The sequence below is a fragment of the Anopheles merus genome, chromosome 2L (genome assembly GCF_017562075.2).
Source record: "Anopheles merus strain MAF chromosome 2L, AmerM5.1, whole genome shotgun sequence".
Classification (NCBI taxonomy): domain Eukaryota; kingdom Metazoa; phylum Arthropoda; class Insecta; order Diptera; family Culicidae; genus Anopheles; species Anopheles merus.
Window position 1 is genome coordinate 49,088,758 of NC_054083.1, and position 15,188 is coordinate 49,103,945.

General features: G+C 43.4%; 3 protein-coding genes, 1 long non-coding RNA gene and 1 other non-coding gene across 7 annotated transcripts in view; 2 read left to right on the forward strand and 3 right to left on the reverse strand.

Annotated features, from left to right (window-relative positions):
* Positions 1-2,892, forward strand: part of LOC121593434 — a 63,809-nt gene extending 60,917 nt beyond the window's left edge. For all 3 annotated transcript variants that reach the window (XR_006004774.1, XR_006004775.1, XR_006004776.1), the window contains exons 2-4: positions 968-1,073; positions 1,207-1,668; positions 1,743-2,892. This is a non-coding gene — a long non-coding RNA (uncharacterized LOC121593434). The remainder of the gene's footprint in view (positions 1-967; positions 1,074-1,206; positions 1,669-1,742) is intronic.
* The window catches only part of LOC121593412 (supervillin), a 184,978-nt gene extending 177,058 nt beyond the window's left edge, over positions 1-7,920 (reverse strand). The window contains exon 1 of the mRNA XM_041915731.1: positions 6,299-7,920. Within this exon, the coding sequence (XP_041771665.1) occupies positions 6,299-6,313 (15 nt within the window). The 5' untranslated portion in view covers positions 6,314-7,920. The remainder of the gene's footprint in view (positions 1-6,298) is intronic.
* Positions 7,921-8,646: 726 nt separating this feature from the next.
* Positions 8,647-8,753, forward strand: LOC121594973. The gene has a single exon (XR_006005081.1). It is a non-coding gene; the product is annotated as a U6 spliceosomal RNA (small nuclear RNA).
* A 4,217-nt stretch (positions 8,754-12,970) lies between these two features.
* Positions 12,971-13,402, reverse strand: LOC121593433 (antimicrobial peptide defensin 3). Its single transcript, XM_041915765.1, has one exon. It carries the CDS (start codon positions 13,268-13,270, stop codon positions 13,067-13,069), a length of 204 nt encoding a protein of 67 aa, XP_041771699.1. The 5' UTR covers positions 13,271-13,402; the 3' UTR covers positions 12,971-13,066.
* Positions 13,403-14,600: 1,198 nt separating this feature from the next.
* Positions 14,601-14,919, reverse strand: LOC121593417. The gene has a single exon (XM_041915751.1). It carries the CDS (start codon positions 14,833-14,835, stop codon positions 14,629-14,631), a length of 207 nt encoding a protein of 68 aa, XP_041771685.1. The 5' UTR covers positions 14,836-14,919; the 3' UTR covers positions 14,601-14,628.
* Between the last annotated feature and the right edge of the window lie 269 nt (positions 14,920-15,188).

Below are 15,188 nucleotides of genomic sequence, written 5' to 3' on the forward strand. Positions count from 1 at the left end.
CGCTTGTTGTATTAGTTTCGCAATTTAAAACAATTCGTTTCTTTCGTCACTCGACGCCCGATCGGGTTGATGGGTTGGGCCGTATGCTGTGGAATCCATTCGGCACTGATCGGGGGTTTTTTGTTTTGATGTGTAGCTTATTAAGGTGTTTTTGTATAGCTTTGTGAAAGCTGTAGCATTGGTAGCATCGTAGCAATTTACCGTACTGGCCCGTACGACAACAATTACACACTTTTTTGGTGTAAATAGAGCAATCGTTTAGGCACGCCCATTGTACTTCAGAAAGACTTTTTTCGATCAATTGGATGTATATGACACAGATAGCTTTGTAAAGTTGTGGCTTTTAGAACCAAAAACTGCCCAATTCTTCAAGAATGTACTTCAATTTGAATTATATAATTCTTTAAATTCTTTAAAGAAAATTCCAACGATACTTATGCACGATACTTATACTTATGTCTTGAATTCCTTTTTAAAGAGCTTCAATAGGGCAGATTCTTTGATATGATCCTGGAGTGACATTGTTAACATCAATTCAAACATCAGATAACGCTGCGTACATCATATTCTAACACTAGAATCCAGTATATATCTCCAGAAGATCAAAACCCCAAAATATCTCAAGTTTTCTTCAAACCTAATCGATAAAAAGCCTTCAATTACATCTCATCCCAACCCTCATTTATCATCCACCTCGTATACCTGTTCCGTCTTGTATAAGGATAACACACTTACCCAAGAAACACCACCACCATATGTCGTCCAACAAAGCGTACAACTGTTTCGATGATTCAATTGCCCCAAAACATGACAACAAACCAAACCACTTGTGTTTCCTTTCCCTCGCGTTTCCCCGATAATCCCTTACCGAGTGCATAACTAACCCAAACATCAGAAGGACCTCGGAAAGTCCACCACCAGGTAGCAGCAGCAGCCACGTGATATGGTTTCTTCACTTTCGTTTCAGCACATGACATGACACACGAACTTTCGCTCGAGCTCCAGTGGAAAGGAGAGCAGGAGGAATGCGATCACTGCTTGCGGACAGGCAGGGTACAACAAAAAATGGAAAGGTACGATTGCATAGTGCGAAATGCCGCGGTCCGTGAATGCGTGCTCGCAATAGCCTGGAGATGCAACTCGTTCCGTGTGCCGATTGTACATGACCACCACTAGATCACACTGTGTTTTTTTTTTCATCCCTAGATGGGAAGGCAAACGAAAACTGGATAAACGACAGTCGGTCGTCGATGATGCAATGGGTCGATAGGTTGGGCATGAACGGTTGAGCCGAGTCCGACCACGTACATGTTCCTATACGCAAGCAGGTGCAGGTTCCCAATGAATGAAGACCCACATTTTGAGTGCGGTTGCTGCTGGGAGATCGGGATAACTTCTGCGGCCCCTATGCTAGTGCTGCAGGTACTAAGGTCCTTCCAGGTTGGAATCCCAGGAAGAAGGAAAACCCCCGCATTGCCATTGAGAGAGTGCGCGCGTAAGATTGATCGAGCATTATTTATTCCACCACACAAAGGAAGGTTTTTACTGGGGCACGACTTAAAGCCGATGACAAAACCCAACGAAAAATTCCACATCGTATTAGCCACAGCCTGCAAGCGATGAAGATGTCATGCGGGCGTGTGATGAAGACTCTGGCGATGCTCTCAAGTGCGTACAATTAATCCCTGTCCTCTGCTTCTCCCAATTTCTAATGCTTCTCTTCTTCCCGACGGTGACAACAGTTCCCCCTTTACAGCTTTCCATTATCGGATAAAAGAGATAGAGCAGAGACGTTTGAAGGAAAAAAAAGATCCCGGGGTAGTACAAAACAAGACACTTTGACCCTTCTGCGGTTGCACCACACCAGCCACCACACAGCCGAAACGGTGCAGACGGTGATCGGTTCGTTCCATCGTGACAATCGGTTTGGTATCGTTTTCTTTTCCGAGTGAAAGTTTTTATTTTTCGGAAGCACTCTTCACCAGTGCTTCGCCAGTGGAAACGGTTGGACGACAAACCAGCAGACAACGGCAACCTCGACCGTGACCGAGGGTCGGCAGGCTCGGCAGCAGACGCGGAAGCGACAGCAGTAGCAACACACCACCGTACACATGAAAACGAGCTGATTAGGAAGGAGAGAAAATGATGCGTTTTAAATTTAGTTTTAATTTACCCAATCCCAACTACCTTCCCCGAAGGCCTTGCGCCGCACAAACGACACATTTGGGCACGTAGGCGTGGGTTTATGAATTTCACCAACTGTCAGGGCGTTCGTTTGCTACACTTTCCCCCCGGGGTGGCTTCAAGTAGTGGTAGTAGTAGTAGCAGGTGCTTTTTATTTTGGCGGGCTGTTGTTTTCCGTTTTTCGAGTGGACCGTTTGCTGAAAGCGAGTCGTCCGAAAAATCATCACCATCGTACGTCGTTTGTCAAACGGTAGCGCGGGCGCGAGGTTAAACTCGCCCGATTCCGTCCAACTGTTGTCGCGGCGGGATGTCGATGAGAAAGTTAAACTGCAAACGAAGTTTTTTTGTTGAAGAAACAGACATACAGACAGCCAAATAGCCTAAGCTGGAGTGAGTGTGGTTCGACCAAATAACATCTCCAGCGCGACAGGTCTCATACATAATGCATACCGAGAGCCGTAGCTTGTCGCCAAGTTGTGGGGTAAAAACTCACCCCAAAAAAAAACAAACCGTTCAAGTGATATACTTTAAACGATCATTAACATCATTATGCAAAGTGATTATGAATGCTTATACCACATTTAAAATCACTGAGAAAGGGAGAAGAAACAACAACACCCGGGCTAAATGTAAGCAATCGTGTAAAAAGTAACATTAAATAAAAAAAAACCAGTACTGCTCCTTTCATAATCGCATTTTTTGTGTTTTGTATTCTGGCTTATGTTTTTGTGTGTGTGTATTCCTTTCTCCTCCCAGTGAAATGCCAAAATTGTAGCGAACACACCAGCGCTCGGTACGCCCCGTTAGGTGTAAATTTATTTTTCAACACCTTTTAATTGAATTTTAACAAGCGTCTACCGAAACCGTTTTCCAGTACCTAGGGGCACAAGTACTAGCGCACCAGGCGCCCCTGTTTTTGTTGTCCATTCATTTAGAAAGGGATTTAGCTACAATGAACCACCGAATGAAACCGTGTGGCAGTGGGCAGCAACAGCGTTTTTGTCTGTTTTGTGTGCGTGAGTAGCTGGATGGATCAACAAATTTGACCATTTTTGGGCGTTAATATTCTTTCGACAACAAATTACCGGTGGAGGCTTGTGTGAGAAAGTCATGTCTAGTCGCGTCGGTCAACCCGTTTTTCGGAGGGCGTTTATGTATGATCGGTCAGCAGTTCTTGTCCCACAAGAGGACAGTTACATGGATGGTTGCGAGCTAATCAACATCGGCTTGCATCGTTGTGAAGGAACAAAAACTCGGGCACATATATGGGAGCAGAGCACCTGCGTGTATGTTCCCAGCAGGTTGAAATTTCATTTTGCACCGAGCTTAGAACTTGGAGGCTGCACTGCACTCTGTATGATGAATTTCACTTTTACACCATTCATTTATCATTCTGCCTTCAGAATCGATCGAAGAAAGGCAAGCAGGCAACGATCGATTGTCGATAGAGATGAGAGAATGAACATAACAGTAAATGTGTTTCGGTTTGCGTAGAAAACAAACGGAACCCAGATAAGAGGCTGTTTTTTTTTGTAACTAGTAAGAAAAAAGAAGCTGGGCTTTCCTTAATAATTAGCGTTAATTAGTTTTACTTGTCGAGTTCCTAACGAAAAGATGAAGAAAAAAAAACCCAATAACTTGTCTTCCGCCTCAAAACGAGTAAACCGACTACTGTAAAGATCGAGAACGTCCAATAAAAACTGCTGTATGGTTGATTGGTTTGTTTTTGTGTTGTTCCTGTTCATCAACGGGGCAACATTTTCAATTAATGTGCAGATTCAATATCTTCTCGGAAGTGTTTTACAAAAAAACGCCAAAAGAAACAGAATAAAAACACGAGACCCAAAACAGAAAAAAAACATCAATCCTAAGGGCTTGCTGTTTTGATTCCAAGAAGAGCTCACGCGGCTAACCAAAGCCCACCACCACCAGTAGCTCTTTGGCCCAAAAGCTGACAGCAAAAGCGTTTTTGATTGTGTGTCAAAATTGCACAGGAAGTCCCGGCTGAAGGCCACCGGATCGACGGATATCATTACAAAGCCTTCTGATGCATAATTTTCACTTCGTTAGAATATATATTCCTTTTTGGCGTGCTTTTTTGTGTTGGCAAGGGATCAATTCCCCTCAACAACAACAACAACGAAAAAACGAACACATCAGATCTGTGTTTGCGTTGATTTGATCCCTTTTTAGAAAGATCCCGCAACACCAAAAGGATAAAACGCCCCGAAGAAGAACGCAGGGATAACGTTCGTTCAGCGGGGCAAACGAAAGACTTCCCCAGGGACGCAAGCCACGAACCTTTTTTTTAGGCGAACAGAATAATCAGCGCCAGAAATTATGACCACGCCATGCCAGCATGCCGATCGGCTGCCCGTGAGCAATTTATCGACCGAGCGCGTTGTTTATAGCAACCGGTTAGCCTTCAGCCCTTGCGGGTCCCCTTGCGCGCGAGCGCACACGCAAGGACTTGCCAAGCCAACAAAACGAGGAAGTTGAGCTGCGGCTTTAACAACAACAAAATTAAACACACCCCTACAAGGTAAAGGCGGAAAAAGGGATTCCAATTTTTAACACACACACACACAAAAACAGGGAACGATGCTAGAGGCAGATGGTTGAAGAGTGGCGGACTGTTGTGTAAATTCATCCTTCAAGGGATGATATATTCCTCGAATCACAAGCGCATCAAGCGAACACAACAGCGTCCAAGGAAGGGAACCATGCATCCAATCCTTGCCAACGAAGGAGTGGAAGAGATGGGAATAACAGACAGAATTTCACAGTGTGGAAAAATTTAAATTGTTTACCACCCGCTAATTCGGCTGGTATTTGAAGGACACGCTTCAAGGGATAAGCATCTTTTTTCGGGGGGGAGGGAGATTTTGGTTTAATTTTGGCCGTTCGAACGCGCCCCGATGCACGCATACCTTTGCACGGCATCCATCGCGATGCAGACGATTGTAATCAAAGATGCTTTTTCCCCCGCTTGCGTTCTTCGTTCTTTTTACCATATCTTCGACGGGCTATCTGCCGTTGCAACATGCAAAGTCTACAAACACATTAAACCCCGTGTTATTACATCGTTCGTGAAGTTGTCACGTTCATTGGCGCGCGCGCGCGCAAACACGCATCATAGAGCACGTCTCGTTGACGCCTTCGGCAAAGTGTTATGAATGCAACGCGAAAGGCCATCGAGTGAGATAAGCAAACGCCCTCTATTGCTTTGATAATTAAATAAACCACCTTCAACAACCATGCCAGGCTCTGTTTTGCGTGCAAAAAGTAATGACCTCTTCTGCGATCGAAGCTTTTTAAAGTTTCTGCGCGCCTTTGGCGTCCTGAGGATGTATAATAATAAATCACAGAAAGGCCACCGGAGGTAGGGCCTCCAATGCTATCAACATAACACATTCCATTGATCGCCAATTTGCTGTTACAATAGCCGCAACAATGTCACAGACATTGGCAATGACCTTTAGGCGCGAGAGCGCAGCAAATCACAGATAAATGACACATACCGCGTGCTATTACCTTGATAATGGACACTGCGATGGATCGCTAGCCGAGATAAGCTGCAATACAGCCGTGTATGGAATTTTGCAAAATTGACATGAAAGAAGGAAGTGATCGTGCAAAAAACAGGATCTCCCCCTGTCGGATGACACTCAAAAGCAGCTGAAGGTAAAAGCTTTTCAAGTGCTATCATCTTCAACGAGGTCCATTCACACACCTACCCCAGCCTCTGAGGCAATGGAAATGAGACGAAAATCCCGGCTGTTCTCACGCTTGCTGGGATAAATTGCTTTACAAGCACTGGTGGAATTACTGCCCAAGAAATATGGCACCACGTTAAAGTGTCCATCTCGAGCATTGGGATGATGTGGTGTGTGTGTTCTTTTGCTTTGGGATTTTCCCCTCGGCTGTTTTGATTGAGCCAATTCGGGCTGGGACACTTTCCTAACTTTTTATTGGAGCTACTGGGTCGTGCCAGTGTGGAAAGTGTTACCCTGGAAGGTAAAACCGTTCTCACACTTTTGCTGTCCCACACTCTAACACGGGTAGGCACCAAGAAGCCCACTTGCTACCAAGGGACTGTGTTCTGTGTTCTTACCTGTACCAAATACATTCTGCCAACTGATTCTGTCACCCGTGGCCGCGGATTTGCAGGGTTACGTGGCGTTCGTGACTGTGTATCCGGGCGAGCACCAACAGCTGGCAAACAGGACGGTCGTCGCGAGAAAATCGATAAATTCCCCTGCACACTACGGGGGCACCGGCGACGACTTTGGCGGTCACACGTTTTGTTGCCGCTGGTACTCTATGTGTGTGCGTGTGTGTACTGTGCAAAATCAATATCAGCAGCTACTTGGACGTTCTTGGCGATGGTACGTGTCACGCGGTGGTAGCAAACGCATCTTTCACGATCTTAAGCAACTGTCTAAGATCACCTGTACGTCTGCTCCTTGGGGGCGAGCGTTTCGCTATCTATATCCATACACCTTACTACACCAGGGAAACCGGTTCCACCTGAAGATGACGACGACTTCGGCGCACTCGAAATCGGCTATCGATCGAACAAGGTTTCTTTGTTGTTTTCACTGTCTCCAGCTGAAGGGGACTGTTGGTTTTTTTTTTTTTTTTGGGTGAGGTTAAAGTGTGTTTATGCTTCTCCTCGGTTCGTTTTGTCAAACTACACACACACACACTCTCACACAAAGGGTGAAACCACCGACACTGGTTAGACAGAATCGACACAATCGCCAAGCACCTGCACCATCGTTAAGGAGACCATTTACTGCTCCTGTCCCGGTCTGCGACGGCACAGCAAACCGGACACCATTAGCATCGGAACGAAACTAAAAGTCACCCGCGGATGGTGAGCGATTCCGAACGAAAGTAAAAACTTCGCTCTCACATGGCAAGCCTTTCTGAACCTTTCTTGCACACCGCAACCATACACAAACACACGTACACAAATTCAATCCAGACGGTTGCTGATTACTGTTTGGTTTATGTTGGCGGCCTTTTGCGTTATCCCTTCAGAACACACTTGTTGCGTAGTTTTTCGTTGACAAAAAGGGGGTTCACGCTTCCCTACTTTTTTACACTCCCTTTTCAACAAGAATCACATCAAAGCGCACCACCCTATCATGTGTGCGTGCGTGTTGGCGCAAAACAACTGGCGGGAAATTAATTATTCATATCAAACCGAAAACGGTTGGCCGATTTGTGAAAGTTTGCCTTTGCCGGCTTCTTTCCCCGCGCAGTTAAAAACACTCACTAAATCCACACCGGCCGAAAACAGTCAGATTTCATCTGCAAATCTGAGGTCGTGGTGATGGGTTGTTGTATCACTTTTCAAATCACTGCCACCACTTTCCCTGTCATTTGATAGTAAACTGTGTTACAATCAATCGTCAATCGAACGAAATTTTTGATACAGCTCCAGTTAACGTACACCGACGCATTTGTCCACCACTAGGACAATTGCTTGCTTTACAACAAAAACAACTAAAAAACACAGCACTGCAAAAAGTATACAAAAACTGTCACGCGGAGGAAACAAAACAACCCGCGTACGACCTTAACCACGCGGATGCTAGTTGTTTGTTTATTTGCGCGAGCGTTGCGCGCCAGCCTCTGTGTAAATTGAGCTTAAAACTTCGAGCGCGCGTATTGCCTTTACAAAACTCCACTACACGCCACTGGTCGACGACAGCGTGCTTGCCTTGGCGTTCGAAACACGAATGAAGCTGCTCGGTTCGGCTGTTGCGCCACCAAGCCTGCTCTGCTCCGCTTCGTGCGCAAAACGGCGTGAGCCATGCTGTCGGCGTTTCGTGCACGTAAATGTGCTAAATCGAATAAAATTTCCGTAGAGACATTTTGTGACAGAATATTGAAGTAAAATAAACATTATTTTTACCAGAATGTATACATAATTATGTAAAAATGTTTTATTTTTTCAAAAAAATTTTCAAATTTCTGCCATAATGGTATTTGCTTGAAATACAAACCCGAGCACACACTTTCTTGCTACGAGCTCTCACCCTTTGCCGGCTCTTTCTTCTCTTTCTCACTGCGATGCGAACCCCACGGTACGCGACGTTCGGCTGAATGAGTTCCAGCATTAGATGATGAGTGACTGTTGGCCACATATACACTGCTGCGGTTTGGCTCTCGGTTATTCTAGAAATCTCTTTTTTTGAATAAATCGTATGAAAATTCTTTATTCTTTTGGGATACTTCAACGCGTTGCAATGAGTAATGAGTTTTGACAAAAAATGTATGAAGCAAAGAGAAAAGATGATGAAACACCACATTAGCGCGAGTTACGGCAGGAGCAAAACCTTACAACAGTCACACTCAGGCAAGGAATCCATCCTGAATATCCTTTATGCATCGCTAGAGCACGGATTGAAAGTGCAAAGTATATATACAACGTTTTTTCCCCTCGTCCTTGTCCTTGCTTTGGCAGGACATATACTAAAATTGGAACGATACAGAGAAGATTAGCATGGCCCCTGCGCAAGGATGACACGCAAAATCGTGAAGCGTTCCACATTTTTTTGTCAAATGCTTTTCTTCTATTTTCATCTTTGGGGACTAGAACCGTATAATTTATTTTAATTATTTTTCATGAGCTGAAGAGAGAGAAAGAGAAGGAGAGAGAGAGAGAGAGAGAGAGAGAGAGAAGATATTGTTGTTCAATGTGAAAAATGAATACGTAGCAGTTATTTGGATATGATTTAGAATCTCAAAATTCTCAAAACTGTTCTCAAGGTATTCAAATAAGTTTGTTCAAATAATCGACAGCTTTATTTGTTCTTGATCACATGCAATGTTTTTTCCCAACCTTTAGCTGAGTTGTAGCTTTTTCATCACAATCGGTTGAATAAGTGTTTTCGCTACAATCCACTTCTAGAAAGCAGTAACTAGTAACATTGTTTGAAATATGTCACACCAAAGTTCTTTATTAATGTTTTTGTTTCATTTACATTGCGTTGATCTCAATTGATAAACATTACATTCAACAACATTGTAGACTTCACAAAATTCTACTTTGCTGTTTTCCTTTCTTTTACGACACTTTGTACTGGTATCTACTATACCACAATGCAAAAAAACGCTATTTCACGTTACCAATTTTACCACAACCAACTGTGACAATACACAGCTTCAAGTAGCTTCCATCCTATATCTTAGAACAAACTGCAGAGTTACGGGTTGCTGAACTATAAAAGGCACACATCCGTTTGTAGACGCACATTATTCAAATCACTCAAAATGAAGCACATGTTTCTTATGGTATTGTTTGTGATTCTCATTTGTGTCAGTGCTACCATGACTCAAGGTTTAATGAATAACATAAACATACACACATATTTGAAACAACTTCAAGAACGTTTTAAACGTGTAGGATAAATTGTATCAACACTAAAATCTGAATAAATACAATGGATGAAGATTAATCGTAAAGTGACGTTTTTGTTTATGACCATGATGACATTCCCGTACGAGAGCAAAATTATCCTCCGTCATGGGTTCAAATCTAGTACAGACCCTCCACTCTTCTGACTAAGATAAAATAAGAACCACTTGGTGCTCTAATCATTTACCTAGCACGTCACCGACACTTGAATCAACAAACATGGAAGAAGCGCAACCTATTTCGAATAACATCTTATAATTCCGACAATTATGAGGATCCGCAAAAAACCTTTAAACTAGTCAATGACTTCAGTTTCCAAATCTTTTTACTTTAAAATCCAACCGCAGCGTCGTTCTTCGAGCGTTCTATCTTGCTCATGGTCACACTTCATTTTATCACATCGCACTTGAATCTACAACGGCAAAAGAAAACACGATTACACTTCTTTTACCAAGCCAACTGTTACAATAGACGCTTACGACAATCTTCTCAATAAATCGCGTGTAGAGCTTCGATGACGCTTTGTTTATAACCGTACTATAAAAGCCACACAAGTAAACTAAACTGTTAATCGATCAGTATCTTCATCGCTCAAAGTGTTCATATCGGCCAAAATGAAACTCGCGTTCCTAATAGTGATGTTTGTCATTCTCGCCACTATCGGTGTGAGCCAGGCCGGCGTGAGATCGTGGAGGCAGGATCAACTCGACAGAGTGCTACAGCTAATCCAGTCAAAACGCACTGAGCCCACAAAGAAGGTGTGAAATAAACATAAGATTATGTTTCAATTACAGTTGTGATGTGCATGCAACCAAAAAACATGAATCTCGTATTTTCATTTCTGACATAACACAAACCTTTCTGCAACGAGCGTTTACGATGGATAAACGCTTCCAGATGTGGGAAAATGGCGATTGCAGCAACATTTTCTATCTAGAATCAAAGCTCTACAGAAATAAAGCTACTGTCGAGATATGAAAACTTAACAAGCCTTTGTAATTTGAAGCTACAATATGAAAGAAACGAGTTCAATTTTCTAGGATATTAGATTCTAAGAGTAGTTGCTTTTATCTTTACTCGATGCCCGTGATGACCCTCGTATGAAACTTCCCACGTAGCTAGGACTAGCTTAGTCTCGAAAGTCTGTCGAAGTTTATAGGGTTGGTATAACCGCGTAGGTCGTTACGCCAAAAAGAACTTGTATTCACTATAGTAAGTGAAAACAAACTTCAAACTTCAGATCAATCGTTCGGTATCAATTGAACGAAGCTCGATGATAAAACCGATTCCTAAACTTTATGAAGTATGAAACGAAAAAATCCATTCTATAGATTTATAGATCAAAACTCTGAAGCGCTGACATAATTCTCATTCAGCGCCACGTCAAGACATGCGGCACACAGCGGCACAGTACTTCAGCCTCATCAAAACATGTAGCATGTCACCGCCACTGGAATCTACAACATGCAAGAACCTATTTTGGATTACATCGTATAATAACGACAATTATGGGGAACCGCAAAAAAAACCCTTTAAACTAGTCATTGATATCAGTTCATAATTCTTTTCACTATAAAATCCAACCTTAGCGACGTTCTTTCAGCGTTCTGTCTTGCTCATGGCCTCACTTCGTTTTATCACAACGCACTTGAATCCACAAATATAAAAGAAAACACGATTATACTTTTTTTACCAAGCCAACTGTTACAATAGACTCTTCCGACAATTTTCTGCACAAATTGAGAACTTTGATGACGCTTTGTTTATAACCGTACTATAAAAGCCACACAAGTTAACTAAACTGCTAATCGTTCAGTATCTTCTTCGCTCAAATTGGCCAAAATGAATCTCACATTCCTAATAGTGATGTTTGTCATTCTCGCCACTGTCGGTGTGAGCCAGGCTGGCACTTTCGGTAGCAAATTGTGGAGTAAAGATCAACACGCCAACCTTCTACAGCTGATCAGGGGAACAATATTCGGTACGCCCAAAGCAACGGCATGAAATAAACACTAAATTCTGTTTGAATGAAAACCCGTTTACCCGTTTGCAACCAAAAGATAACAAGAAAGAGTGTCCAATTCGTTCTGAATGTGCAGTGCCGGGAATTTAACATCTGCTTTATGTTTTGCCTATCTACCACGTGCTACTGTGCACCAGATGAGATTCGGCGCCTCTTTTGCAACCGTTTTGCACATTACACCTGAGCATACAATATGTGCAAAGCAAACACATTTCGGATATCACACCTGCTGTGGCGCCTCAAGGTTTTAATAAATATTACTAATTTCAGTGCCCATTGTACTATAAAAGCAGGGCTTGGCGCCAAATACGACATCCAACAACGATTCATATACTCGTACTTTTGCTCTCAGGACGTTGCACATTCCGTAGACATGAATCTCGTATTTCCATTCCTGTTGTTGATCGTTCTCGTATCCATCGGCATCACGGAAGCCTTTCCCCAACGAGCGTTTACGATTGATAAACGTTACCAAAAGTGGGAAACGTTACTGGAGCAACACCTTCTATCTAGAACCAAACCTCCAAAGAAATAAAGCTACTGTCGAGATGTGAAAACAAAAAAATCATTTGTCATATCATTTGTTATGCTGAGCTTCAATCCGAAAGAAGATTGTTCAATTTAGATGTAAGATTGTAAAAGTTGTTACTAATTCCCCTTTTTGATACCCGTGATGAGTTCAAGTCTCGTATTGATCTTCCCCCGTAGCCAGAACTAAGTCGGCTGCGTCGTACTTAATAAGTTACGCAAACGTGTCGGAACTCATAAGGCTGATATGATCACGCAGATCGTAAGGTCAATAAGGAGAAGTATTCATTATACTAGTTTGAAATAAATTTCAGGATTATACAACATTATTCCACACTACTATGAATCATTAGCTCCGTTCCAATATCCGGGAGAGCTACGATACCAACACTACGAGTACCAAATACATGAAGCTTTATGATAAAATCAATAAATATACTGCGTATAGCAGGTCTCGTGGTACAGTCGCCAACTCGTACGACTTAACAACATGCCCGTCATAGGTTCAAGCCCCAAATGGATCGTGCCGCCATACGTAGGAATGACTATCCTGCTATGGCGGGTAACCCATAAGTCACTCAAAGCCAACCCCACAAGTGGTACAGGCATGACTTGACCGACAACGGTTGTTGAGCCAAAAGAAGAAGAAGAATAATGCGTTTAAATAAAGTAAAAGACACATCCCATTCTATAGATGGATTGATCCGGACCACGAATTACTGATACAATTGCCATTTAAACCTAATAAACGTCATCAATCAGATGCAAAGTACTAGGCGTAAAAACCAAAACACAACATCGCATAAGTGTAGATAATAACTTTATTCCTTGTATTCACTATGCCTTTCCATCTCCAAACTGCATCCAACTAGCTCACTACCAGTTCCTCCACCACGATCTTAAGCCATCGAACAAACACACTCGTCCTTAGCGTTACAAGATCCAGCGCCACGTCCAGACATGTGGCACACAGCGGCACAGTACGTGTTGGCCCATTTCGGTCCCTCGTTCGTAACGCAGGCCAGATTCCTCAGCTGAGCCTCACCGACGGCCACCAGTCCAAGCAGGACCACCAACAGGAAGGATACAACGGCGAATTTCATCTTGGATGGGCTGTTCTGCGATTTCTGCGTAATTGACTGTCCGCGAAGATATCTCTACACACACTGGGCTGTGACAGAGATGTGCTATCGGACACTGATGAAACTTTCCCGAAAAGTGGCAGCCCGTACAGACGGTGTTGCGTATTAGTACAGACGGTGTTGCGTGTGTGTGTTGTTTTGTTTGTACATACGGTGTGCCAGTTTTTCGCCCTGTGACAAACCTTGAGCGATGCATAGCAATGCAAAGATATTCTACACAGTTCTTCAAAAAGACTTATTGTAGAGGGTTGCGGAGGTTTTAAGGGTTTTTTTCCCGAATCGATCGCAGTTTTTTTACAACTCAAAAAGGCACCTTCAAAATTTACAAACGAACAAGACCAATATGCCGTCTGTTGAAACAAGTGTTTCAATAACACACCGGATTTCATACGCAGATTCATACAGACCCACCGACAGTTAGCAAGAAACAGTGCACACTATGTGGAAAGAGTGGAAAGATTTATCACTGCCATCATTCCGAAATTTCACCTTCAACTTCCCACACTGCATTGCGTCCCTATAGTTAGACTTTTACCATCAAACTTCGGTGTCCAAACTGTCCGTCGAATGGCTGATCGCCATTTACCATTGACACACATTGCCATAAGCTACCTCAACGCCCCTGTCTCGGTTAAATGTCCATTTCGGTAAGCCATAGCATACCAGTAAGCTTCTTCTAGGACGGATTCACACACACACACACACACACACACACACACGCCATACGAAAAAGAAATGTTTAACAATCATCGAATAAACTGTTGAGAGAGAACTGCAAAATCATCCATTCGCACGTCGATTAGCGTATGACCTCAAGGGAGCGAAGACAAAAACAACGACACAGTAGAGCAACAGCCCCAGGAGGAGACACACTCCTTGGGAGTCGAAGAATGCCAAAACTACCGTAACGGTAAAATGGTTGCTTCTGCGACTGTGTTGTCAAAAATTATTTCAAACTCATCCCGGTAACGTCCCGGCTACTGGGTCGCAGAAATTGAATAAATGACAAAATTGCCACCCAAACGATCGCTGGAGTGGCCTGCCATTAACCTTCGTGTGGTGCGAGTGGGCGACCTGGGCCAAGAGTGGAGTGTTTACAACGTTTGCTTCCCAAAACACGGCAGCAATAAATAGGGATGTGAAAATAAACCTGTGAATTTGTCCTGCCACCGTATTAGGTGACCTCTTCTTGGAGATTGCTGATGGGGGCTCCTCGTACACCTTGAGCTCGAAAGCCATACTGTCTGGTGGTCATTTCTTTCCTTCCCAAAACGAAGCCACGTACGAGCTGTTTAAGAATCAACGTTTTGCCATTTTATTCATGCCACAATGGAAGCTTTCATTGCTGCCGGTTTGTCGACACACGAGCAATTGTCATCGTAGCAGGAACCGAGCTTGGTATAGCCGCGACAGTGAACGTTACATCGCACCTTTTTGGCGGACGAGCAGGGAGTCTGTCCAACGGCTACCGTCACGAACAGACCGAGCAGGGCGAACAGCAGCACTAGCGGAAGTGATAGCTTCATTTTCGAACTCGAAAAAACGACTGACGTGTGCGAAGGCGATGTACTCAGGTTTATATGGGGTGCAGCCAAAACGTGTGCCAAATTTATACAATTGTTGTAATCAATTTTAAATGACCAATCCATTGCACATTAAGGAAGCAAAAAACAACAACACCCGAACACGTTAAACAGTGGGAGCATTGGGGACATCGTTTTTGCAAAATCGCATACGAAAAATTGCTGGGATACGGACGCTAAAGGTAAACAAATTTACTTCTCAAAACGTGTGTTTGAACAGCTTCCTTGCCATGCCACATCGCTTGAAGTAAAACAGATCCAAATTTCATTTTACTCATTGTTCTTGGTACTCATCC

Excerpts from the sequence above, each read along its gene's own strand:
- LOC121593433 (XM_041915765.1), bottom strand. The coding sequence starts at position 13,270 with ATGAAATTCGCCGTTGTATCCTTCCTGTTGGTGGTCCTGCTTGGACTG.
- LOC121593417 (XM_041915751.1), bottom strand. The coding sequence starts at position 14,835 with ATGAAGCTATCACTTCCGCTAGTGCTGCTGTTCGCCCTGCTCGGTCTG.